This window comes from Danio rerio, chromosome 4, assembly GCF_049306965.1.
Source record: "Danio rerio strain Tuebingen ecotype United States chromosome 4, GRCz12tu, whole genome shotgun sequence".
Lineage (NCBI taxonomy): Eukaryota > Metazoa > Chordata > Actinopteri > Cypriniformes > Danionidae > Danio > Danio rerio.
This window is the reverse complement of record NC_133179.1, coordinates 61920049-61944389: the sequence shown is the minus strand read 5'-3', so window position 1 is coordinate 61944389 and position 24341 is coordinate 61920049. Positions and strand designations below refer to the sequence as shown.

Sequence of the window (24341 nt, the reverse complement as noted above, 5' to 3'; positions counted from 1 at the left end):
AAAATCTTTAAAAATGAAATGACGTCTGAGCTGATTAGGATGAAGCCTTTGAATAAGAATATTCCTTAAAAACGTACTACATTTTGGATCTCTAAAACATAAAGTGACCAAAAACAGAGATAAAAGAGAAAACATTACAGAATAGTGTAAAAAGAATACCTCTGATCAATACTATGATGTTTTTAGGAATAACATTAACAATTGTGTAAAACTCTTTAGAATGACAAAAAAAATGTAATTAAGAATGTCACCATGGCTATCCTTCCTATCCAATAAAGAAAAAAAATCCTAAAATAAAGACTTATTTTGATATAAAATAAAATGATTGTTCGATAAACAAGTTTTATGAGGACTGAAATTGTGAAAGAAATCTAGTCAAATCTTAGCACAATAGGACCTGCTGGTGAAACAAAGACCAAATTTAAGGTTTATTTGGGCTAGAAGTGGGTTATCATTATTTCACTGCTGTCAGAGTCAGGGATAATTCTATACATTATTATTTTGTGTTCTCTAGAATTCTCATGAAACTCGTGAAATTAAAATTCATGCAAAATATTTTTATAAGATCTTATTTCGCTGATTGATTTCTGTTATTTATTTAAAATAATATTTGCATAATAATAATAGTTTTATAATAATAATAATACTTTTATTTATTTGTAATATAATTATAATTAAAATGACAACTTTGCGAGCCTTGACCAATGCATTTACCAAGCCGCTTTCAGCAAGACTCACTGTGACACTTCTCTGCAGCAAGTGAGCGACACAGTTTATATGAACACATGAACTGTCGCTCACATGGGTTAAAGCTGTGAATGAAGACATGCAATCGTTAAAAGAAATTGTAACATTTACTCTTACCAACCTAACTAAAGGCAAAGAAAAAGGGGGTAAATTGTTTTTTTACAATTGAGAGAGATAGTGATGGTCTGACAAATACAAAACATGGTATTTTGCCAAATGGTACAGCCAGCAAAAAGGTGTGAACTATGACAAGATTTTTTCTCCAACTGCTAACATGACTAGTATAAGAGTGTTCATGCAAAAGCTGTGCAAGAAAATCTGATTGTTCACCATTTATTCATTTTCTTTTCGGCTTAGTCTCTATTAATGTGGGGTCACCACAGCGGAATGAGCAGCCAACTTATCCAGGACATGTTTTACACAGCAAAGGCCCTCCCAGCTGCAACCCATCCCTGGGAAACATCCACTCACACACACAAACACACTCACACTAGAGTCAATTTGAGCTTTTACCCAATTCACCTATACCACATGTCTTTGGACTTGGAGAAACCGGAGCAAACACATTGAGAACATGCAAACTCCACACAAAAATGCCAACCGACCCAGCCGAGGCTCAAACCAGTGACCTTCTTGCTGTGAGGCGAACATGCTATCCATGGGCCACCGCATTGCCCCTGATTGCTCACCTGATGGATGTAAAAGCAGCATATTTATAGAATGTGACATTTTTTATAGAAACGCCAGAAGGTTATGAGTAGGCCCACATAAAATCTGTGTGCACAGAAATCCGCAGAATTTTAGCCAATCATTGAGTCTATTTATTTACTTGTATAAATGTGTGTACATTTATTTATTTATTTTTTCAGTTTTTTTAATTAATTTCAGTAATATTATTAACTAATATGAAAATGTTTATTTAATTTATCTACAATACAGTGTGTAAAGTAATATTTTCTGTCTTTTAGTAGAGATATTATAGAAGAGACTTGCTTTGTTTACCTAACAAGTGGATCTAGATAGATTTGCATTGTAAAAAGTTTTTAGTTAAAATACTCCCAAAATAAAACCACATAAATCCGCAGTTTTTATTTATTTATTTATTTTTTATACTAAATTCTCAGAAGAAATAGCAAAAAAGGTCAAGATTCTGTTTGGCCCTAATTATGAGGTAAAATTTAAAAGAAAAGAGAAACCAGTGTGTAAATTGAAAATAATCACTTTATGGACTTAAGCAATCAGGCAGGAACTAAAACAAAATGTTGATCACTTGGGTGAAGACGTGTTTGCCCCTCGTATTCTTCAGTATATCTTCATTTGCATTCAGCAGAAGAAACTCAAACAGGTTTGGAACTGGTAGAGATGAGTAAATGACAGAATTGTAATTTTTGTGAACTACCCCTTTAATGCTTCTTTGAGTTAAAGTTAATATGATTCCAGAAGATAAAGAATGACAAGAAACAGACACTAAGAGACAACAATTCATATATAAAAACTCAGGAAGTTGTAGAAATAGGAAAGACCTTAATCACAAGTATGAGATTTAGTAATGTGTTCTAGACATGCAAGTCATCATAAAGTAAATTAAAAAGGTTTTTCAAAATGATCTTTAAAATGTTTTGATCAGCTTCAAATACTAAATATGTCTGTGTGTGTGAGAGAGAAAGCTGATATAGTGTAAAGTGAAAACGAGGGAGAAATTTATCAATAAGTCATGACTCATGACAGTAGCAAAAAAAAAAAAGCTGAACAAAAAGACTTTTATTTTGGCGGGGTGCTGTGACGTCATAAGGCGGCGCCGCTTTTGCGCTTTATTTCAACAGGAGAAAGGTTTGTTTTCAAGCTTTTACACTTATATAAACCGATTGATTAAAGTTTAAGGTTTTTTCATCCGATGCTAAATTATGTACCTGCTGTTGACAATATTATTTTAACCCTTTATACCAGTGGTTCCCAACCTTTTTCTTAGGGCCCCCCCCAAGAACATATACCAACATTGGAGCACCCCCACCATATAAATACACACGCACGCACACACATATGTACTGTATATATATATATATATATATATATATATATATATATATATATATATATATATATACATACATACATACAGTATGTGTGTGTGGTTGTGTAATATTAATATATAATATGTATACAAAATCTAAAATAATCAGTTTTAACTTGTCTTGGCCTTCAACAAAACCAAAATTTAGGTAGGCTTTGACATACTGTCTAATCTTTTTCTTCACCTCTGAAGAATCATTGCATTTACGTTACGTTCTCTGCCATTTTTGTTTTGATTTCGCCTTTACGAGAAGTTGGACAACCACATTGCGCAAGTGAGCAAAATTTAAATAATTATTTAAAGTTATTTATTTTAATTATTTTTACTATTATGTTGGAATTTTAAGCATGTGTTTTGATTTTTTTTGGTACTTAAAAATACATATATAATAGTAGGGCTGCTCGATATTGGGAAAAATCATAATCACAATTATTTTGGTCATAATTGTAATCACGATTATTCAAAACGAGTATCAGAAAAAATACAATAAAATTATTAGCGCTCCTGAGAATTTTTAAAAAAAAAATATTTCCCAAATTATGTTTAACAGAACAAGGAATTTTAACAGTATTTCCTCCAATATTTTTCTTCTAGGCTTATTTGTTTTATTTTAGCTAGAATAAAAGCAAGTTTAAATATTTTGAAAGCTATTTTAAGGTCAATATTATTAGCCCCCTTAAGCAATAAATATTTTTGATGACTTGCCTAAATTAACCTAATTAAGCCTTTGAACTGCACTTTAATCTGAATGCTTGTATTTTGAAAAATATCTAGTAAAATATTATGTGCTGTCATCACAGCAAAGATAAAATAAATCAGTAATTAGAAATGATATATCAAAACTATTATGTTCAGAAAAAAAAACTTCTTTCTATGAAACAGAAATTGGGCAGGAAAAGTTAATATTCAGCTAATATTCAGGAGGGCTAATAATTCTGACTTCAAGTGTATACATACAGTTATTTTCCAGCCTGCAAAGGAAAGAGAAATAAATACAATTAAATAAAAATATTAAACAAACTGCTTTAAGCATCTTCACTGTAAGAAAAACACTTTAGCTACAAAAATCCTTCAGAGAAACATTTTCTCGTTATGTTTGATTAATGATAAAACAGGCGGCAGCAGGAATATTTCGCGCTGTCTCTTTAATGGTTTCTCTTTCACGTCTTTTGATTCTCAACTTGTTTGTTTATTACACAAATGGGGGCTAATATAAATAATCACGAAACACCGCGTTTTGACACCTATTTGACCATTAAAGCGCTCACGTTAATGACTTTAGATGTCTGCGCTCCTCTGCTCGTCTCAGTGTGCGAATGAGAGCGAAAGCTGACTGGCCGCATGCTTCTGGCTGCGTGTGCGTGCTGCACACACACATTCGCGCTTTTAAGAGCAACGCGTGCACAGCTGGAAAGGTGGCGGTATATGATGCAATAATCGTTTATCTTGATTAATGCTTTTTTATAATCGTTTGAAATCGAAATCGGATTTTCGATTAATTGTACAGCCCTATATAATAGTGGAGCATTTTTATGCCTTTTTCTACCTCAATACTTATCCTCTCCCGCGCCCCCCTTGTGAACTCTGGCGCCCCCCTTAGGGGGGCGCGGACCCCAGGTTGGGAACCACTGCTTTATACAACGTTACTATTTTACATAGAGGTAAAGTTGGTTTTATATTTGCACATTCTGACTTCCACTTAATATAATTTCCTAAAAGTATTATTTGCAAACTCTAAATATTGAAATTATATTAGCAGCAAATGACTATCAAAGTACAACAGTGTCAAATAAACAGTGTTAATGTTGTTTTTAATTCACACTTGCATCGAATATTCAAAGTAACATGGTAAATAATATAGAGACTTCTAAATGAACGAGTGTGTAAATATAAAACTAACTTTATGGTTTATATTACCTATATTGTTTGAATAAAGCAACAGAAAAGTGTGTAATAAGTGTCTTAATGATGAATGTTTACTTGATTCAATAGCGTAATATCACTCCATTCTAAGTATACATCATAAACGGAGTACTACTTTTAATCAGCTCATTGTTTCTTGCTCGGACTCACTCTTTTACCTGATTTCTTTTTAAATACTCTCATATAAAGAAACTGTTGTAGCAAGTGTTGAAGTTATTTTTTTTTCTGTTCATTGTTTTATTCATTTTAAACAGGAAGTGTCCAAACAAAGAGAAAAACTCCTGCTGAAGTGACTGATCTCCACACTGTTATAAAGATGGCGTTTATTAAAGAGGAGAGTGAAGATGTGAAGATTGAAGAAACATTCACAGTCAAACAGGAAGATCTGCAGGAACAAACAGGTTGATTTTCATTCTCAAAGAACAACTCAGTCATTTGATCTTCAGATATATTTTAATAATAAGAATACTAAATTAAATCCATCTTGTAGCCCTGAGTGTGCTGCCTAGTTCTCCTAAATGCACATAAGCACTTATTGAAAGATAGTAACAAGTTTCTTTTGTTACTTGTTCTCGTGTCTTTTGTCATTCTTTTATGTATTATTAGTCTCCCATTTTCTCTACCTTCTTAAGGTTATTGCTTTTCTTGTTCTACTGTTTGTAAAGAGTTCTTGAACACAGGCGCTATATAAAATTTATTAAAAATAATAAATTAAAGTTTAACTGAGCTGACGATATTTGACCTACAGTATTCTCATAGAAGATATCTGCTATTACGGTGATAGTGTTGGCTTAGTAATTTCCATTTGCATATGTCACGTTGATCACAATTCCCTTTTTCCCCTCAACTTCTTTATGGGTTTATACTTGTTTCTAGTAGTTGTTACTAGTTCTTACAGATTTTATCTGAGTTAGAACACACGAGACTCACACATGAACATTTACTCAAAGGAGAAGAACCACCAAAATGCCTTTATTGCAACAGAAACCAAACAGTTAAACATATTCTTGTGGAATGCCCCATTTTTAATGTTATCAGACAACAATATTTATCTGGAGAGACTTTAAAGGAAATATTTTTAAACGTGAATCCATCTAAAGTTGTAGAATTTTTATCAAAAGGAAATCCTAAAAAACTGTTTTAGATTTTTATCTTATATATTATCATTATTATTATTATTATTATTTATATGTTTTACCTTGTACATTATTTATTGCTGTTGATGACTTTTAATTGTTAGAATATTTTTACTTGATCTATTTTCCTTTTGCCATGACATAGCCATAGACGCTGAAATGGCAATAAACTCTCTCTCTCTCTCTCTCTCTCTCTCTCTCTCTCTCTCTGAGTTAGAACTAAATTAATGTTATAAAAACTAATTACCAGGGCTATTGTGTTTAAACAGGGTTTATGCGGGGTTGTAAATTACAAAATCAAAATTTTAGGCCTTAAAGTCTTAAATTTACTGAAATGTTGTATTGTAGGTCTTAAATCTTTTTTAGACAAGTCTTCATTTTCCTTTGTTCATGTTTTGCTGCTCAATCTGGTCAAACCCCATACAATCACCAACAATCCATCTCAATAAAACAGTAAACTTTTTATTCAAAAAGGTCATTTTAACTCTATTTATCATAATGCTTTAATTGTTTTCCTTACAATAACATATGTTTAAACGTGCTCCATGTATTTACTGCTGAGGACAGACTGTTGTGCATATTTTTTTTTTTAATTTTTAAAAAACTTTTAATGCACTTGTTAATTGTTTTTTTGTTTTTTTTTTTTAAGAAAATTTATGTTGGAAAAAAGTGAAGTAGAGCTTGCTTGTTTTTACACAATATTTAAGATCTTTTGCTAAGAAATATCTAAAATATTAAATGTTTTATTATTCATTTATTATTGTATAATTAAATGTATAAAATTATTATTATTTATTTTTTGATAGGGAAAATAAAATCCTTTCTATCTGGGCCATTTGAAAAAATCTTTAGCCCTTTATGTGTCTAAAATTTCATTCATAATGGTCTTAAAAATGTCTTAATGTCTTAAATTTAACTTGGTGAAACCTGCAGAAACTCTGGTTTAAAGTATGTCAGAAAACGTGGATGCCCCAAATATTAAATATGCTGAATGAAATGGACACTAAAATAATTAATTATTATAAAAAATTGCACAGTATTCTAAACTATATGATGTTGCTGTGGAATGACATGAGACAAAACAAACACATTATAGTGGAACAATAACGTTTAGCATTGCACTGACTACAACTGGCCAACAAACTAGTCTAAAACTAGTCTAAAAATGACTTTTGCTGTTTAAGAAATGGATTACAGCATGCTGATGATATGCAAACATTTGAGCGTAAAGTTTGTCAGTATTGACCAAATTCTTCACGTACCAGCAGGCGCCGCCATTGAAATCTTTTTGCTTGAGACTTTTTTTTTAAAGGATGAATTTTTAGATCCTAAAAACCATGTCATGCTGCTTAGGCAAGGGACAGTTTACAAGGTATACCTCGGTTTGAGAAAAGTCAAGGTTTTAAAACCGCCAATATTTTCTGCTGTATTGTTCCTACAGTATATACTTTTTAAAAATGTTTTATTTTAAGTTTTTTAGGACAACAGTATCTCCAGGAGAAAATGTATCCAAATTATGAGGTTTTAAATTGTAAAGAAATCTGTATTTTTAAAACAAATGAAGACAGCAGTTGTCAATTATTCATTTGAATGATTTTGCCAGACATGTTCACATACATGTTCACATACTGCTCCAAGATATTGTAAAAGTTTCTCCAATGAAAATATTTTGTTCAAAGATAAAAAGTACAGTTAAACCATGATATTTTTATTCAAGCTTATCATACCGTCAGAATCTTATACTGGCCCATGCCTAATGCTGCTTGATGTTGCAAAGTCATATTTTCTTATTTTATTGTTTTTTGTATGTATAGTCATGAACACATTTGTTTGTGGAGCAAGTTTATTAATCCTGGTCATTTCTCCAATAGGCAATTGAAGTTCTAAAACAATAGCATATGAGTTCAGGGCACTGTTTTGAAAGGAGGTCAAGTGAAAACTCAAGAGTATTTTAATCCGGAAATGAGAGAAAGTCTGGGTTATCATTTCAAAATGGCAGGTTTGTCAAACTTGAGAAAGCAGGGTAAGCCAGTTTCTGAAAGAGATCTAACTTTAACTGCGAGTCAGTTACCGTGGTAACTTACTCTGTGAACCTACCTGGTCAGTAGCAGGTTTTATTCTCTAAACTCGTGAGTTTTTGTCAGTCTCCTTTCCTTTTTCTCGCTTAGCCTTACGTTTCCAGCCACCTATTTTTAAGTGCATTTTGGATGGGCTATGAGCATAAAAAATTGGTTGATGGAAATGTCATGATGCACATAACTTTTGAAATATTGGCATAAAAAACATGCGCATAACTGAGTAGGATAAACTTTTTATTTAATAAGAAAAGATAAACTTACGTAAACTACGCAAGCACCTTTACTGAACAAATTCCAGTTTGTGCATTAAAAAAGGTTGGTTATAAGAGATTATATGATACAAATGTGTGTGAATGCACAAACCAGCAGGCTGAGCACTCTGCAGAGCGTCTAAAATGTTGTTTTGGTCATTCTAAAACACCTGAACCATTTCAGTATTCATGTTATTGTATTATTAATGATCTCCAGAGCGTCTGGAGTGTGTCAAGAGTGTCTGTTCTCTGCATCTCATGGCTTCAAACGCCACCACATGTTCATTGTCCTCTGAGGGGAAAGTCATTTATTAAATAAGCAAAAGATTCATGTAACTTCTTCTACCATAATAAATTCTGTTTTTACTGTTGATACTTGGAACCAGTTAATCAGGAAGTGACGATTTTGTTCTTTTTGATTCATTGGATGGAAACGCTGATTTATTTGTGTATTTTTCATGCAATATTCCAGTTTTGCAAATAAATTTAGTTCTCATTTTTGGATGGAAACACAGCTATTACCAACATTTCAGTCTCACAAAGAACAGTACGTCACGTATGAGAATGGCTTGGCCTTTAATGAATAATTAGCTTAACATTACAGACCTTCGACAGGGACATGTACTGTATCTATGAAAGCCTTCTCACATTCTTCGGTCCATGGAATCGGATTCTTTATGGCTTTAGCCATGTCTTCTAAAGACATTCCTCTCAGACTTCCCTCACATAAATTGGGACCCAACTTCATTGGACCATTTCCCATTATCAAGGTGCTCAGTCTAGTGTTGGTTCAACTCAAATTAAGTCTAAGTTTAAAAACATTCATCCAGTCTTTTTTTCAGGTGTCTAAGATCAAACCCATGCTTCTCTCCCCACTGCACCCCATAACCTCTGCTCCTCTGCCTCCCAGACTGGTTGAGGGTGCACTCACATACACAGTGCACTGGCCCCTGCATGTGAGGAGGAGAGGTAGAGAGGTTATCAGTATCGGGTAGACTGGAAAGGTTATGGTCCACAGGAAAGATGTTGGATTCCGGCTCTGGATATTCTGGACCGCTCTCTCATTGATCAGTTTCATTAGTTCCATAGTGAGTCTTAAGGGAATGCCAGGGGCCGTTCTTGAGAGAGGGGGTACTGTCACCGTACCTCACACTTTTGCTCTCTTCTCCTGTTCTGGGTTACAGATTATCTCATGTCATCTGCTTTTATTTGCAGTCACAGAAGCTCTCGTTTCCCTTTTTTCCTGTTTATACCACATCATTCCCTTCATGTTTTTCAGTATGTTATCGATCATTTGTGTGTATATTATTTTATTACTCACCCTGTATTTGTGTCCAGGACCGCTAGTGAGTGAGTGTCTGGTTGTTTTTTCCCATGAAACTTTATCAGCGCTCACCCGACCGGGTGTTTACTTTGATTTTTGCTTTTTCCGTTTCTCACTCCTTAATAAACCCTTGTTGTTTTTCTGCATTTGATTCAGTTTTTTTTGTTTTTTGTTTTTTTTTACTTATGACACAAGAATTTTCTTTTTCATTTGTGTTTACATGTCTTTAGATTTTGGCATGATGTCTAGCTTTTGAGGCTCTTTTTGTCTACTTCAGACAGGTCCTATTTAGGTAATTTCTTGATTGAGAACGTGTGGTAGTTATCAGGTCTGGGTGTGGCTAGAGAACTTGAACCCGGTGTGATAAATAAAGTTATGTTTAATGGGGAAAAACATTTTCACACAAGTCTGTGTAGTTCAGTGTTTTGTCCTCCTTTTAAGAATAAAATTCTTCATTTAAAAACTGCACAATGCATTTAGTTATGTTATCTTTGTCTAATATTTACATTTGTTTGATGATCTGAAACAGTTAAGTGTTAGTATTCTGCATTGCATTCGTTACATGCAGATTACTAAACCAGAGAACATTTGTCATCTAAAGGTGCAGGTTTAAGGCTTTATGCAGATGTTATGCAGATATGTCTCATGTCTGTGGGGCAAATATTCTCAGAGATTCAGCTGCTTTTTTTTCTGACAGGTTTACCAGTCAGGCACAGAATGAAAAAGCATTCCCTATCTGCTTTACAAGTTTTACAAAAACATGTTGTTTTGTGTGATTACGAATATATACAAATAGAAACTGGCCATTTACAGCTTTCAAATTTATGTCTCATCAATATGACCAAAATGCTCTGGGATTAATCATATAAGTATCTGCTTAAATGTGTTTGTGTGTAATGGACACTAGGAGGTTAATATGACAAGATCAATCTAAATATGATCTGCTGTTTTTACATTTAATGTGCATCAAAATTAAAGTTTTCACTTCCTTTTCACTGAGAGTTTTAATGATTTACTAAAAGCTGAACTTTTTATTATTTCAGATCTAGTTAAAGAGTATGAGAGGAGTAAAGAGGAGGAACATCATGTCAAAATTGAAGACAAAACTCATTTAGAGACTGATGATATTTTAAAAATGAGAGACAAGCGTTGTTTTACCTGCAATCAGTGTGGGAAGAGTTTGGCAAACAAAAGCAAACTAAAGATCCACATGAGGATCCACAATAGGGAGAAACTATTCACATGCACTCAGTGTGGGAAGAATTTCAACCAATCATCAAACCTTAATCAACACATGAGGATCCACACTGGGGAGAAACTATTCACATGCACCCAGTGTGGGAAGAGTTTCAGCAACTCAGCAAACCTTAATATACACATGAGGATTCACACTGGAGAGAAACCATTCACATGCACCCAGTGTGGGAAGAGTTTCAGCAACTCAGCAAACCTTAATCAACACATGAGGATTCACACTGGAGAGAAACCATTCACATGTACTCAGTGTGGGAAGAGTTTCAGCCAATCATCAAACCTTAACCTACACATGAGGATCCACACTGGAGAGAAACCATTCACATGCAGTCAGTGTGGGAAGAGTTTCAGCCAATCATCATCCCTTAATCTACACATGAGGATACACACTGGAGAGAAACCATTCACATGTACTCAGTGTGGTAAGAGTTTCAGCCAATCATCAATCCTTAATATACACATGAGGAACCACACTGGAGAGAAACCATTCACATGCCTTCAGTGTGGGAAGAGTTTTAGCCAATCAACATACCTTAATCAACACATGAGGATCCACACTGGGGAGAACCTATTCACATGCACCCATTGTGGGAAGAGTTTCAGCAACTCAGCAAACCTTAATCTACACATGAGGATTCACACTGGAGAGAAACCATTCACATGTACTCAGTGTGGGAAGAGTTTCAGCCAATCATCAAACCTTAATATACACATGAGGATTCACACTGGAGAGAAACCATTCACATGCAGTCAGTGTGGGAAGAGTTTCAGCCAATCACCATACCTTAATCATCACATGAGGATCCACACTGGAGAGAAACCATTCACATGCAGTCAGTGTGGGAAGAGTTTCAGCAAATCATCAAACCTTAATCTACACTTGAGGATCCACACTGGAGAGAAACCATTCACATGTACTCAGTGTGGTACGAGTTTCAGCCAATCATCAAACCTTAATATACACATGAGGAACCACACTGGAGAGAAACCATTCACATGCCTTCAGTGTGGGAAGAGCTTTAGCCGATCAACATCCCTTAATCGACACATGATGATCCACACTGGAGAGAAAGAGTTTATGTGCTTGAAGTGTGAGAATACTTTTATTACAGCTGCAGAATTGAAACGCCACCAGAGGGTTCACACTGGAGAAAAACCGTACAAGTGTTCACAGTGCAGTAAGAGGTTTGCTCGCTCAGGAACCCTGAAAACACATGAGAGGATTCACACTGGAGAGAAACTGTAGACATGATCAGTGTGTACAAAGTTTCACTTAATCAGGGCAGCTTAAGAAACACATGGGATGGTTTTTGGTAAGGCGCCGACACATGTAGCAGCATAGAAAGAGCGCTTCCATACACACTGGTATTAATCCTCCTTTTTACATCATATATAATAACCTAAACCATATTTAAATGACATGGAGGAGGGACAAAAACAAAAAGGCTAGGACAAAACAACCAGTTAATCCTGAAAAAAATGAGAAATCAACAGATGAAAAATCCAAGACAGACGGAATAGCTGATAGCCTGTCACCTATCATTGCAGCAATATTTACAGACATCAAAGCTTTCCAGAAGAATATTAAATCTGATTTAACCGCCTTCCAAGATTCTCTCGCAAAAGATGTGAAAATGGAATTAAGTAACTGTAAACAAGAAGTCAATCAACAACTGGATGACCTTATCACGGACCTAAATGCAACGACAGAAAAGGTCAACGAAGTGGAGCAGCGAGTTGGAGAATTTTGGAGAACATTGCAGAGATGAAAGAAATGCTCAATCAATCCATTCAAGTACAAGAAAATTTAAAAGAGAAACTGTGAGATATAGAAAAACGCTCCCGTAGAAATAATAATCAGATTTTTGGAATCCCGGAAGAAAGCATTCTGAATGAAAAGGGAATTAAGTTCTAAACACCACCGCCGGCAAGACTTAAAATCTTTTTGGAAAACAAAGGACCTGGTCCTCCGCTTTGCATGGAGAAAAAAAGTAATACACTGAAATAAAAAAAGAATTTTCTTTGACCAAGACTACCCACCTGAGATCCAACAGAAAAGACGGGCTTTTGCTCCGATAAGAAAAATTCTGAATGAAAAGGGGATTAAGTTCCAAACACCGAATCTTTCTGGAAAACAGGGCAGTCATGTACAATTTGATGACGGAGGCATCAAGAGAAAGTCTGAAAGAAAAAGGACTGATAAACAGCGAAGAAGAAACTATTATAGGAATCCCTGGGAAAGAGAAACAAAGACCTTGGCAAAAGGTTGGAGTGACATGGAAGAAAAGTAAGGAAAAACATCAAACGAAGATCCGGGAAAAACTATGTGAATTTCAAAGGGACAACACTAGCTTTGTTTGGAAGAAGGGTAAAACCTGACAGATCCTAACAAAGAACTCTGAGAGACTGGTAAAACTTCTTGACTTGATTCACCGATAATGGACCAAGGTTATAATAGTTTTGGATTTTTCATTAGTTTTAGTTTCTATTTCGTTTTGACTTTTTATTTTCAAATTCAGTTAGTTTTAATTAGTTTTAGAGGCAGATTTCTTAGTTTTTATTAGTTTCTATATTTTAAAAATGTCTTTTTATTAGTTTCAGTATTAGTTTCAGTTTTTTTAAATGAGGATATTTGTTAGATGCAAAATTCTAAATCAACAATATAAATATTGTATAATAAAAACTCAACCACACATTTTTTGAAACATGTATTCAAAGAATATGAACACTATCATCCACCACAACCATCTACCCATCCTCAAGTTAGACACCCAGTAGTGATGGACAGGGCCGGATAAAACTATGGGCATTATGGGCACAGGCCCAGGGGCCCGTCTGCACTTAGATTTTGCCTACTTTTCATCACCAGAAAGACAAGTGGGAATTATTGATAAGTGTGTGTATTATGGAGGACTCCGACTCCTAGAACTGGATTGGAGAGGTGTTATCCAAATCATGTGCAGTATAAGTTTGTAGAAGTTATACATTAAAATACCCTAAATATACATTTTAATACTGCTTCAGTGAACTTGAACAAGTACATTAAAATCCATTAATTTCCCCTAGTTGTATTAGTATTTTTTTCTTTCAAATTAAATGCTTTAAAAATAAGTTAAATCTTTGTAGAATAGAAATATATGTACTGTATATCAATTATTTAAAAAATGTGGGCAATACATTATAGATAATTTTTTTATCAAATATTATATTAATCTTATTTTTTAATTCAACTATAGGGTGCGGCTATAGTGAGCCTTCAAGACATTGTGCCCAATGGGCTCTGAATTATTAATCCGGGCCTGCTGATGGGTAATTCAGATTTTTAACGTGGATGCTAGGACTCAACATTATGTAGTCAGCAATAGTAATTTAAGTCAATTAAAATGATCAGAAAAGTCTTTCAGTAAAGTTTTGCAACCCAACTGAATCATGATTCACTCATTTAAATTCCATTATGATTGTCTGCTATGAAATAAACTTGCGTTTTTTCACCAGATCCTCTCATTTAAGCCTTAGTTTACCCGTGCTTCAGTTCTTCCAGTTCAGTTCAGTGGTTCAGTTCAGTCACACAGCAGGCTGAGGGCTGTACTGTTTTTGTTTGGTTCACTGAATCACGCATGCGCAGTATTAACGGTTCACCGCTTCTCAATGTAAAGTTGCTGTTCTAATAACTGAATGAGAGTATATATTGGCTTATTTAGAGTCAGAGGGGTAGTAGACTTGTTATAAAGTAAGTAGTTGGTGGATAAGTTCTTACTGGAGACGCGAATCGTTTCAAATGATTTAGTTCGATTTAGTGAACTAGTTCAACTGGTTCAGTTAGAAGATCCGGTTAAAAAGATTTGTTCGCGATCGCGATACAGAAATAAAACCCATTATTGGGCATAAACGTGTTAAAGTAATACTTTTAAGTATCTTTATTTAATGCTGTCGTCGTGATGCTGTCATGTCCTCTCATTGCTTTTGTCGCGGGAGCAACAGCGAGGATGACTGGAGGAGAGCCGGCTCGATCTGGCCAATGGCAGCAGGAGACACTGAGGTGCGGCAGGATCAAACACAAACACCTGCAGCGCGGAATATATTTACTTCTAAAAGGCTTACAGTAAGATTATGTATTAAATACATTTACAAACACGAAAACGAGGTTTTTGCTATCATTTTAGTTCGTTTCAGTTAGTTTTGTATCTACACAACACAGTTTCAGTTAGTTCTAGTTTTTAAAAGAACTAGTTTTTATTTTTATTACAGTTAACGACAATTATTTTACATTTTAGTTTTAATTTTTCGTTTTCGTTAACTATAATAACCTTGTAATGGACATTTAAATAGTTTAAAGGAAGAATGGTATTTAAACAGTCTGACCAACGACACAAGATGAACAAATAAAGCACACCAAGACTCAAGCCATTGAGTAACATACTGGTAGGAAGACATAAAAGGATTCGAATTTATACACTTAAAATCCCTTGCTATAATTAGTATAAATATTAATTTGAAAACCTAGCCAGAAATACAAGAATATTCCCAGACATGGGAGCTGAATATATTCGTTAACATTTTTTGTGCAATAGGCACAGCAAGGAGAAGCCCTTTAGAGAAGGAAGACTTTCCCCTCACGTTAAGAAGTTATTTAAGACTTTAAGGGTTGAAGACCGTTTTCGTTATTTTTTGTATGTGTTCAAGATTTTCTTGTTTGTGTTTTTCATGTTCCGGTCACAGTGATCTTCGCAATAACATCTGATTATAGTATATGCAAAAACAGAAATATAGAGTAATTACTTTCAATATTAATGGGTTAGTAAATCCGATTAAAAGAAGCAAACTCAAGGCTAAAATAAAAAGAGAAAAGCAACAGATAATCTTCTGGCAAGAGAAACATCTTTCTGATACAGAACATAAGAAATTGGAAAAAAAATGGGATTTAAGGTTTTCTTTTTATTTTATTATCTTTCTCATATAATAATGGTCGTAAATAAGGAGTAATGACATTAATCTTAAATAAAATCTAATTTCAGTTAATTTCTGAAATTACTGATAAAAAAGGATGAAGGAACTATCGACCAAAAAGTTGCGTTAGTTAATATATTTAGACCTCCTGAAAAAGACAAAGCATTTCTCAAAAAAAAAAAAAGTATTATAGCTAAGGAGGTGTCAGGTATGTTGATCTGTGGGGGAGACTGGAATGTACAACTTCAGCCTAAATTGGACTCGTCCTCTAATAAGCAAATTAGTCAGAAAACTAAATAAATAAAATATCTGATGAAAGAATTAGGCTTAATAGATGTTTGGAGAGACATTTACCCTCTTAAAAAATAATGTACTTTCTTTTCTACCGCCCACATGTATCATTCTAGAATTTATCTTTTTACTTTAGGTCTGATCAACATAAAATAAAAGACTGTAAAATAGGAACAAAGGACATCTCAGACCAAGCAGGAGCTTATTTAACAGTGTACCTGGACAATAAAGCCAAAAAGACATTTTGGCGATTTAAAGAGCCCATATTATACATGAAATAGGGCCATATCCTGGTTGTAAGGGTCTCCAACAACAGTCTAATATGCATGCAAGGTCAAAAAACACTTTCATGGTCTTATAATCTGCATTTATTTTTACCTAATTATCCCAGCGACTCCTGTATGAATCGTCCAGTGATTCATTTGTTCCCAAACCCCTCCTTAGCGCGGAGCTAATCTGCGCTGATTGGACCGATGACAGTCTGTCGCGATTGGTCGACTGCCTTCAGTCAGAGAGGGAAATGGCCAATAGCTAATCAGCAATTTAAAAAGTAATCACAGTTCATACACGCTCGATAGTGTAGACGTGGATTTTAGCTGCCACACTATGGCGAGTGGATAGTGCCACGGATAACCGAACGAAGGAGACAGTCGTGTACTCGCCATACCACACACACACAAAAACACACACACACACCTCCGGATGACAACGCTCCCGCTTCCGCCCGCACCCACCAGGTTTTAGCCTGAGAAACCGCTCCGTTTTCTGCCCGCCGCGCCCGATCCCGCTAGAGCGGAGGAGAACACAACCAAAAATCACCCAGTATACAGTCCAGACAGCCAAGCTGTCTGTATAAACACACACACACACACAGCACAAAGCACACAAAGCTCGTTCGCGCTCTCTCTCGCTCTCTCTCTCTCTCTATCTATCTATCTCTCTCGCTCTCTCTCATACGCGCGCGTGCGCACCAACACACACACAAGCACCAAGCAGACTCTCTCTTTCTAATTCGCATAGTAATATCCGTGATATTGCTAGACAGCCCGCTCCCGTCCCAAATTAAACCCGTTACCGACTTTATAAATTTCCGAATAAATCGCAGGAGCAGAACTCTAGCACGGAGCTCCATAAACAAAGCAGCACGCGTCGCGTTTTTAACGTGACTTTGCACGCGATAAGAGAATATAGCCAGTTAACCTGATACAGTACACGCGGTTACAAGTAACAAATCACAACTAAATACATTTGCAAGCTAGAGTAAACGAGGCAACAACTTTAACCGCATGTACTTACACTTGAGAAATGGAAGAAACCCATCCTGACGTCCATCAGTTACTCTTTACTGATCCTTCCTTTAACAAACTCAGATGAAGTATTCTTTGTAGCATGTAGCTTCCAGAAGTTTCCAACTGCTTGGTTATAATGCTGATGTTTCATCTTTGGGTAGAGACTCAATATAATATCCATCTGCAGTGTGACTTCAATCGACCGGCATGTTTGTGTGCGTGTGTTTGTGGGTGTGCGTGTGTTTGTGGGTGTGCGTGTGTGTCTGGGTTTCTGCGTCAGAGGGCGGGGCCTCAGGTTTGAAATCTCCCGGGTTTGCGCGTGCACGTGAATAACTTGGTTTTGTTCGTACGTCATGGCGAAACACCTTATGAATCGGTTTTTAGGCGACTCGTTTGAAGCACTATGAGTCGACTCTTTTATAGATGAATCAACAGTTTTAAACACTGTATTCTTACAGATTTAAGCCTTAGCTGGATACTTCACTTCACTTAGAGCTGTGTTACACACTACATGGAGGGGAATTTTCAAAAACCCATAATATGGGCTCTTTAAACTGGACTTTTCCACCAAGCTCTCAAATTTTGCCATATTTCCTTCTTTTCGATATTGGAATATAAACTTTTCCAGTACTCTTCTGCTTTGGGTGTTACAAACACGTCTTTAGATAAGCAAAAATAAAACATTTTCAGTATACCATCTTTAAAAGCATATTGATTTTCTTTAAAGTTAATCACCCTTCCTTCATCGCTGTGCATTTCCAATTTATTTTTTATCATTTCTTTCCATTCTTTTGGTGTTGTTAAATTGATTTTCAATAACTCTTTTAGTTTCATTTTCATAGTTTTCTATTATTGTACCTATTATTACTTGCGCCTGTACATAACCAGGTATCACTTCATATAAAATATCTTTAATTTGCTTTATTCTTGCATTAAACCATTTCTTATAAAAAATAGTGTTATTCCCTTCTTTAATGTATTCATTTAAAAACAGCGGCTGCTTTAAAATCTCTTCTTTACTAAAAGTACAATCAATATGCTTTCTAAAATCTCCCCATGCTTTGATAACCTTTTTATAGAATTCTGGAACTTTATTCATCATATTCTCTTTGGGTTTCATCCATAATATATATTCTTGTATTTCCCCTCATTTATTTAAAAAAATATCTTTATCTTCCTCCCACACTAAATTCCTTGTTTCATTTTCATTTTTACCAGCCCTTATACCTAAAATTTTCATATCGATTTTCTCCTCTTTAAATTAGATTTTTTCTGGTAAAACATTTATTTTTCCCATTCTCATGTATTTAGGATTCGATATGAGCAACAGGACCTTTGATGCCAGCATACTGTGTAGATAAGCATTGATCAAGTCACGCTTCTAAGGCATGGAAGGAATCTTTTCAATTGTTAAGTCTCCATTCATTGCCACAACTACAGATAGACCTTCTGCAGTTGTCATCAATCTATTTATTGTCTCCTACATGACATGGAGTCCAAACTATTGTGTTGTACTGATGTCTACACCTACAACAACCATTAACCAAAACCTCACAGTAAACTGTTGTGTTTTAGCAACATCTACACCAACCATAAACCTAAACCCCACCTCACGGTAAACTTTTGTGTGCTGTAAAGGTCTGCGCCGACCACAACCCTACACTTTGCCTGCTTGTAAAGCCAAGCCATGGAGCCCGGATAGCTCAGTCGGTAGAGCATCACACTTTTAATGTGAGGGTCCAGGGATCAAGTCCCTGTTTGGGCGTGTAAGGCTCTTTTTGTGGAGCCACAGCTTATGCCGTTGAGCTGTCGCTTGCCGAAAGATTTATCTGCATGCACAACAAGTGTACTAGACAAGAGGACATGGAAGGCCAAGCAGTCTTGTAGTCGTGGCCGAGTGGTTAAGGCGATGGACTCGAAATCCATTGGGGTCTCCCCGCGCAGGTTCGAACCCTGCCGACTACGTCCAGGCAGTGCGCAGGATTTAGTTTGCGACATTCCATGATTGTTTGTAACTCCATTCTTTCTTGGGAAAAGGGTTGTGCTGGAAGGGAAAAGCACCAAAGATAAAATGGCAGCGCATGCTAACTGACTGCTCTGGGGGCCTTCCGTTTTTAAAGACATATGACAGAGAGTGAAGGCCCAGTGGCTTTCCCGTAGCTCGTCGTGATCGTATAGTGGTTAGTACTCTGCGTTGTGGCCGCAGCAACTCCGGGTCACGGCAGGTTTTTCAAGGTGACATTGGCATTGCACTCTGTGTTGCCATCCGTAATCTCCAACCTCCTTTTAGTGCAGGCTGTGGTAATGGCACTTCCTGAATGTTTACGTTTCCTAAAGTGTGGAAGACTAGGGATTAGATATAAGAGAAATAGGATACGTTGAAGGCAGCATGCTGTGTAGATAAGTACTGATCTAAGTCACGCTTCTCAATTGTTGAGTGTCCATTCATTGCCAAAACAGCAGAAAGACCTTCTGCAGTTATCATTGATCTCTTTAATGTCTCCTACATGACATGGAGTTCAAACTATTGTGTTGTACTAATGTCTACATCTACAACAACCATAAACCCAACCTTAAAGTAACCTGTCGTGTTTTAGCAACATCCACACCAACCATAAGCTTAAAACCCCATCTCACGGTAAACTGGAGTGTTCTGTAAAGGTCTGCGCTGACCACAACACTAAACCTTGCCTACTTGTAAATTACTATTGTAGAGCTTGGATAGCTCAGTCAGTAGAGCATCAGACTTTTAATCTGAGGGTACAGGGTTCAAGCCCATGTTTGGGTTTGTGAGGCTCATTTTGTGGAGCCACAGCTTTTGCCGTTGAGCTATCACTTGATGAAAGTTTCATCTGGATGCACAATACGTGTACTAGTCATGAAGACATGGCATTTCAGACAATCTTGTAGTCGTGGCCGAGTGGTTAAGGCGATGGACTTGAAATCCATTGGGGTCTCCCCGCGCAGGTTCGAATCCTGCTGACTACGTCCTCTCTCTTTTTAAAATTGCAGCAGTCATCAATTGTTTGCATTTCCATTGTTTCCTGGGAAAAGCGTTGTGCTGGTAGGAGGAGAAAAACAACAGCGTGTTCTCACTGAACAGAAAGGGGCATATCACAGGCAGGAACATACCACAAAACGGCCACAAACGCTGTCTCGTAGCTTGCCATGATCGTATAGTGGTTAGTACTCTGCGTTGTGGCCGCAGCAACCTCGGTTTGAATCCGGGTCACGGCAAGTTTTTCAAGGTGACATTGGCGTTGCACTCTGTGTTGCCATCCGTAATCTCCAGCCACCTTTTAGTGCAGGCTGTGCTAATGGCACGTCCTGAATGTTTACGTTTCCTAAAGTGTGGAAGACTAAGGATTCGATATGAAAAACAGGATCTTTGATGCCAGCATGCTGTGTAGATAAGTAGTGATCAAGTCACGCTTCTAAGGCATGGAAGGAATCTTTTCAATTGTTGACTGACCATTCATTGCCACAACAGCAGAAAGACCTTCTGCAGTTATCATTGATCTATTTAATGTCTCCTACATGACATGGAGTCCAAACTATTGTGTTGTACTGATGTCTACATCTACAACAACCATAAACCCAACATCAAAGTAACCTGTCCTGTTTTAGCAACATCCACACCAACCATAAGCTTAAACCTCATCTCACGGTAAACTTTAGAGTTCTGTAAAGGTCTGCGCCGACCACAACCGTAAACTTTGCCTACTTGTAAATTGCTGTTGTAGAGCCCGGATAGCTCAGTCAGTAGAGCATCAGACTTTTAATCTGAGGGTCCAGGGTTCAAGTCCGTGTTCAGCCGTGTAAGACTCATTTTGTGGAGCCACAGCTTTTGCCGTTGAGCTATCACTTGATGAAAGTTTTATCTGGATGCACAGTACGTGTACTAGTCATGAAGACATGGCATTTCAGACAATCTTGTAGTCGTGGCCGAGTGGTTAAGGCGATGGACTTGAAATCCGTTGGGGTCTCCCTGCGCAGGTTCGAACCCTGCCAACTACGTCCTGTAACTTTTTAAAATTGCAGCAGTCATCAATTGTTTGCATTTCCATTGTTTCTTGGGAAAAGCGTTGTGCTGGTAGGAGGAGAAAAACAACAGTGTGTTCTCACTGAACAGAAAGGGGGCATATCACAGGGAGGAACATGCCACACAAGAGCTACAACGGCTGTCCCGTAGCTCGCCGTGATCGTATAGTGGTTAGTACTCTGCATTGTGGCCGCAGCAACCCCGGTTCGAATCTGGGTCACGGCAGGTTTTTCAAGGTGACATTGGTGTTGCCATCAATAATCTCCAACCACATTTTAGTGCAGGCTGTGCTAATGGCACGTCCTGAATGTTTACGTTTCCTAAAGTGTGGAAGACTAGGGATTCGATATGAGAAACAGGATCTTTGATGCCAGCATGCTGTGTAGATAAGTACTGATCAAGTCACGCTTCTAAGGCATGGAAGGAATCTTTTCAATTGTTGACTTGTGGCAATTCATTGCCACAACAGCAGAAAGACCTTCTGCAGTTATCATTGATCTATTTAATGTCTCCTATGAAGGATTCGGATTTCTGTTTTCCAGTCCATCTCATCATGGACCAACGTTTATCCTTTTCATCATCCTGTTTCTCAGTATTTAACTGTGAATTGATTTTAATTAATGAATAAGTTAACACATTGCTTAATATAAGAATGTTCAGTGCATTTGCCTGTCTCTTTATACCTATTTTCAGGAGCCAGCAAACTAGGTCAGAGGTCATGGAGACCTTGAGTGGAACTGAGAGCTGAGGACTGGAAACAACTGTTTCTATTGTTATTTCTAGGAGTCAATACTGTCTAAAATGTCTAAAGTGATTTTGCCATTTTTACGGTTAAATCTTTTAAAGTTATTCTACTTTTTATTCAAGATAGACTTTGTGTAGTAAGAATTTAACTGCCTGAATGTAGATTATACCAGTTTTTAACCAGTTCGATAAAGACGGCTTACAGTACAGTCAGCCTTGGATAAGAAACAGATTATACTTTGTGTGTGTGTGTTCTATTTGATTGTTGATCCATTTCACAGGTCTGGAGTCAGCTCTAATCAGTCTAAAGGATGTCTGACATTTATGTTTAGATATTGTTCAGAATTGTACGCACAAACCCCACGTAGAAATGTTCCTAGTTTATCTGTGTTTTAACCAATCAGGTTAGAACACCAAATATGTATGACACAATTAATGACGTTATGTGAGAGTATAATTGTTATTGATTGGTGATTGTAAGCAGAGCGGCCTAGGAACTCATTGCGAGTGTTGAAGCTGGCTTCTGCGAATAAAACTGCAAACTATCTTCAGTAAACTTGATTTATTTATTTAAATCTCTGACTCCGGCTCTTCTTCATCTACCAGACTGGTCATTCTTTGGGTTAAACTGTAAACTATCCCTAGAGTTTTGGTGGAGGATGCAGGCACTTGTTTACTGGTAACACCATTGATCAATCAACAAAATTAAGGTAGGAAGATTTAAAAATTATAGACTAGGGATTGTCTGTGAAGTAGTGGGTAGTAACGGAACGCTGCTGGTTTTTTCATTCAGACGTGAATGAAAGTGTTGGTTTCTCATTTAGACGTAAATGAAAGTGATGGTTTCTCATTCAGCCGTGAATGAAAGTGTTGGTTTCTCATTCAGCTGTGAATGAAAGTGTTGGTTTCTCATTCAGACGTGAATGAAAGGCACCGGTGGATTCACAGTAATTTGTGGTAGATTTGTGTGGAATCCCTTAGCGAGCTGGTGCATTTTTGCGGTACACCTATAGTGATAAGTTATAAGTGTAACAGTAGTTAAGGGGTGTACCTCGTCCTTCACCCAGAGTTAAAATACTCAGTTGATGGGTGTGTTTTAAGACATTCTCGGGGATAAAACTTGGACTGGTTTTTATTTAGTAGTGGACTAAATTAACCCCAGAGTGTAATAAAGTTCCACCACTGATATCTAACTACATCACAGACAAAAAGGCATGCCATAAGAATAGTGTAGGTCAGATTATTAGGGAAAGAAATAATTGAATAAAAATAACATATAACATTATAATAGAGCTCCATATAGATAGTAGTGGCCACAAAAGTCAGACAAGATACCTAGAAATATCAGGGTGAGGTCGATTGATCAATGATGCACCAGGAGCAATCCCAAGAAAATTATGACCCTAACTGGATTGGACCGGTCTGGACAGTTTGCACTTCTTGGGATGGTTTGCAGATTCATCAAGCAGAAGCCAAGCACTGTTGGTAAGATTGCCCTCTCAATTTCTTCTTGCTTTTGGTGTTGAACTCTGATATAAAAAGAAATAGGTGAGAGCAGAATGCAGTAAATGGCTCAGCTAAGCTCTCGGGTATAAAATTATTTTAGAACTGATTTTAAGAAAAAAAAAAGTATTCCTTTGGCATTTAATGGTCATTGAAAAGCTAAAATCTAAATATTGAGGGGCTAGTAGCAAAAACTAAGCACAGAAACTGACAGTAACATTATGGGAATAAAGAATAGCTTATGTTTTGTCTTAGAAGATACGATTCTGTGTGACTGCACTGCTATCTTGGTTTAGCCCTCACCATGAGCTTGGTTTTGGCTGTAAAAATAACAGACACATGTCTGAATAAAAATGTGCCATGTAAGTCTGTGCAAACAAGCAGCTTTATGGTTGGATATATATATTTTTAATAATATATATGTAACATAAATGGGGGTTTCAAATAATACTTTGATGGATGCAGTTAACCCCTGAAAGATCTAAAACTATTGTTGACTGTAACAGCATTACTTTGAAAATGCATTTCAACTCTGTTTTATATGTTTTAGGACGGGCTTGAGTAAAAAGATTACAATAAAATTATGTTATTGAGGTTAATGTTATGTTTAATTTATGTTTTAATCTAGTAAACAAGCATTAACTGTTCTGGATTGCTCAAAACTGTCTTTTCTCTCTCATTAGATGTCAGCTAACGTCTGTTTCACACCGCAAGCATCAGCGGCGCGTGAGCAGCGCCTGT

At 36.4% G+C, this 24341-nt stretch overlaps 1 protein-coding gene, 1 long non-coding RNA gene and 4 other non-coding genes across 9 annotated transcripts in view; all 6 read left to right on the top strand.

The window, feature by feature from the left end:
- Positions 1 to 13845, top strand: part of LOC137487246 (uncharacterized) — a 32302-nt gene extending 18457 nt beyond the window's left edge. For 2 of the 4 annotated variants that reach the window (XM_073948416.1, XM_073948417.1), the window contains 2 exons: positions 4996 to 5142; positions 10574 to 13845. In XM_073948416.1, the coding sequence (XP_073804517.1) occupies positions 5058 to 5142; positions 10574 to 12030 (1542 nt within the window). In that variant the 5' untranslated portion in view covers positions 4996 to 5057 and the 3' untranslated portion in view covers positions 12031 to 13845. Of the gene's footprint in view, positions 1 to 2526; positions 2578 to 4995; positions 5143 to 10573 lie in introns of those variants that run through there. The other 2 variants (XM_021470798.3, XM_073948418.1) reach the window with 2 other exon arrangements.
- A 4021-nt stretch (positions 13846 to 17866) lies between these two features.
- On the top strand, positions 17867 to 22670 carry LOC141381958 (uncharacterized). The gene is made up of 2 exons (XR_012402869.1): positions 17867 to 20559; positions 21590 to 22670. It is a non-coding gene; the product is annotated as an uncharacterized lncRNA (long non-coding RNA).
- trnak-uuu (transfer RNA lysine (anticodon UUU)) lies at positions 19004 to 19076 on the top strand. The gene has a single exon. It is a non-coding gene; the product is annotated as a tRNA-Lys (tRNA).
- trnas-cga (transfer RNA serine (anticodon CGA)) lies at positions 19195 to 19276 on the top strand. The gene has a single exon. It is a non-coding gene; the product is annotated as a tRNA-Ser (tRNA).
- On the top strand, positions 20218 to 20299 carry trnas-uga (transfer RNA serine (anticodon UGA)). The gene has a single exon. It is a non-coding gene; the product is annotated as a tRNA-Ser (tRNA).
- On the top strand, positions 21247 to 21328 carry trnas-uga (transfer RNA serine (anticodon UGA)). Its single transcript has one exon. It is a non-coding gene; the product is annotated as a tRNA-Ser (tRNA).
- Positions 22671 to 24341: the final 1671 nt, after the last annotated feature.